Source organism: Teleopsis dalmanni, chromosome 1 (assembly GCF_002237135.1).
Source record: "Teleopsis dalmanni isolate 2A chromosome 1, ASM223713v2, whole genome shotgun sequence".
In the NCBI taxonomy this organism is placed as follows: Eukaryota; Metazoa; Arthropoda; class Insecta; order Diptera; family Diopsidae; genus Teleopsis; species Teleopsis dalmanni.
Window position 1 is genome coordinate 161,981,870 of NC_051846.1, and position 3,384 is coordinate 161,985,253.

The window sequence follows — 3,384 nt, forward strand, 5'->3', positions numbered from 1 at the left end:
ATCTTACTGATGCGCAAAAAAAAGTTAGACTCGAAAAAGCTAAAGAGTTGTTTCGCTTGGCCGAAAGTGGTGAACTGCCGAATTTGGTTTTCTCCGATGAGAAACCATTCGTTATCCAGCAGTTTGTAAACAAACAAAATGATCGTGTTTACTTGCCAGAGAGGTCAGCTGAAAATTTGCAACTTCGGTTGGCCATCACAACTCAAAAGCCGGCCATGGTGATGGTGTGGGCCGCCATAACAGCCGATGGTCGCTCGCCGCTCGTATTCATCGACCGTGGTGTCAAATTAAATGCGCAAATCTATCGCGAAAATATTTTGGAGGGAGTTCTGAAGCCCTGGGCACGCAAACATTTCGGCCGCAGACCTTGGACATTCCAACAGGACTCAGCACCATCGCACTCAGCACGCGCCACCCAAGAATGGTTAAGAAATGAGGTTCCTCGCTTCATTTCCACCGCACAATGGCCACCAAAATCTCCGGATGCCAATCCGTTGGACTATTGTGCCTGGGGTATTTTGGAAAGCAAGGTTGGCACTAAAAAATACCAAAGTGTCGATCATCTCAAGCAAGCGCTTCGCCGAGAATGGGACAAAATACCGCAGAGCCACTTTCGGGCAGCGTGTGATGGTTTCATTGGCCGTTTGAAGGCCATAGTTCGTGCCAAAGGTGGCCAATTCGAACAAATCTAAACCGATTCTCAAATTTGATGTTATTTCCGACATTTTTTGCTTTCATTCAACAAAATTTAAAAAAATGAAAAAATTATGGCGTTTTACTTTGTTGCAGTTTTTTCATCTCACCTTGTACATACATATATATATACTTTAAATTAATGTCCATTAGTGTATGGAATTTACATTTGCTGTAATTCGATTTTAAATTGTTTTAATTTTTTTTTTAATACTTGCAGTTAATTAATTAATTTTAGTATGTGTGCCAAATAATGAAAAAAGAAATGACTTTCATATACCATATTAATTTGATATTTGATAAAAAAAGAAAAATTATTAAATTCTGTTTGTATTAAGCAAAATTTATTGTGCCAATTGTTGTTATGTTAAAATTGTATATGTTTGATAATTAAAGTATTTACAAAAAGCTGTCAACAGCATAAGTGCTTCCTTCTTTGTTGGTGCTAATTGATCCTGCTTTAAGAAGATTCCAATCATATATATCATCGTTTTTAAAGTCAAGACTTGTATATAAATTTTCAAACAAATGCCTTAAGTAATTATAATCAGGTGACTCTTCAAAACGTAATTTTCTAGCATATCTAGTAAAGATAGCAAATTCATCTGGCAGTCCCTTACAAAGGTCTTCTATCGGTACTGATATTTTCTTTTCAACTACTTTTTCATGTTTTTGAAGCTGCGTCTCTGCTACTAAACCTTGCCATGGTAGTTTCCCTTTCAGCAAATATAACGCGCAATACCCGATTGCCTCAATATCATCACGTCTAGATTGTTCACAACCGGTGTGCGTATTAATAGATGCAAAACGTGCCGTTCCCACCAACTCTCTATTTCTACAAAAGGCATTATGTTTTTTTGTTTTAGGATTACAATAGAATTTCGATAATCCGAAATCTGTTATAAAAACGATATTTCTATTGTCTTCCACACCAGTTAAAAAATTCTGTGGTTTAATGTCGCGATGCACAATTCCTTTGGAATGAATAAATTCAATGCGATCAAGTAATTGATCCATTAATAACAGTATTGTTTTCAAACTAAACTCTCGTCCGCAAAAATTATACAAATCTTCTATATTTGGGCCCAAACGTTCCATAACCAATACTCTAGTTTTATTGTAAGAACCAAAGTAATATATACAAGGTATACCTGAACCTCCTTTTAAAGCAGTATACATATTTCTTTCATTATCTAGCTGCTTATGTTCCTTTTTTTTTCTCTCTACTTTTATGGCTACTTCTAATTTTCGTTTGGTATCTTCTCCTAAGTAAATATATCCAAAAGAACCTTCACCAATTTGGTTAAGTATTTTATACCTGTTATCAATGAGAGGTTTGGATTTCACTGTTTTCCTGAAGCTAAACATGCTTTCTGACGAAGCACTTGAACACAGCTGACAGCACGGAATTTTAAATATTTAAACTGACAACAAATTTGAACGAATACACTTTTTTAGGAATAAATTGAATATGAATAAAATAAAATATTTAGATGTTATTATGAGCAAAGTTAACTAGATCTGCTTCATATTTTATTGAAACAGTTAAACATAAAATATATAAAATTTAGTTAAAGTTGAAAACTAAGCAACTACTTTTTAAATCATGAAAGACTACACCTAGAAAACACACTTCCAGTCATAAGTCGTCTTATATTTTATTACAACTAATATCTAGAAATCTGTAAGAAATAATATTAAAAAATTTGTTGTTACTACTTATGGTAGTAATATCTTCTGATATTAGAAGGTCCTCAACGGCTGCATTTTGCTTTTCATTCGAAGAGCAGAATGTCTTCTATTCGGTTTGGGTCTGTAGCAGCACAAAAAATCAACTATGGTCGCGGTGCTCCGCTCCGTTAGGAGACAATACCCTGTTTATTTGTATTTTATTCTAATCGCTAAATGTTAATTGGTTACGAGGTTGGAAGGTTAGCAGATATTTCTCTGTTGTCTATAAATAGCGATTTTTGGGCATCTCAGTACACTTTTGTCATAAGAAACCTGATAAATAAAATGAAGGCAAAATCTGAATCCATCCCTTTGAAGATTGTTATTTGAACAGTTTTTTTTTTACGATAAATATTCTGACATAAAATACTTCCCTAAAAATCTGTTTTATTTACAGAGCAAACTCTAAATGGTATCATTTTCCTGTAAATTTTCAAAACTTCTATGGGTAGTGTTCCTTCACTACGATGCTCCAGTGATCAGACATAACTGCAGTAACTTTCACGTGGTTTCTTTTAATGAGTTGCTGAGATCTAGTCTAATGAGGGCCGTATTAACCGTTAAGTTTTATATGACCTAAGTGTAGTCCATTTATTTTTTGCAAGCTAACAAAAGTACAAGTACTTCTCTTAACGATATTCAGTGCAACATAAACCGGTGGCATTAGGCATTCATCTAAACCGTTTGCGTTTTCATTCTCTTTAATATTCCTATGTCCAATAGTTCACGAATCGAAATGAGAATAATGTCTGCTAGTCGGTTTAGCTTGCTAATTTCTGCTATTCATTTTTTAATATAATTTTTCTTTTATTCATTCTAATAAAAGTCTAAACAGCTTTAATTGTCGCTTGGCTGTCAATAAAAATAGCTAAAATTAGAGCCTGAAAAACTGTGGAACTAATAAATCTTAGTTCTCTTGAAGGTTTCTTCTTTTCCATTAATTTCTTGAAGAAAATATTG

The 3,384-nt window shown here is 34.0% G+C and overlaps 1 protein-coding gene across 1 annotated transcript; it reads right to left on the bottom strand.

The window, feature by feature from the left end:
- Positions 1–1,015: 1,015 nt before the first annotated feature.
- LOC119669178 (casein kinase I-like) lies at positions 1,016–2,132 on the bottom strand. The gene has a single exon (XM_038078990.1). It carries the CDS (start codon positions 2,059–2,061, stop codon positions 1,093–1,095), a length of 969 nt encoding a protein of 322 aa, XP_037934918.1. The 5' UTR covers positions 2,062–2,132; the 3' UTR covers positions 1,016–1,092.
- Positions 2,133–3,384: the final 1,252 nt, after the last annotated feature.

Bases quoted from the DNA above. Each gene is read 5' to 3' on its own strand.
- LOC119669178 (XM_038078990.1), bottom strand. From the start codon at position 2,061: ATGTTTAGCTTCAGGAAAACAGTGAAATCCAAACCTCTCATTGATAAC.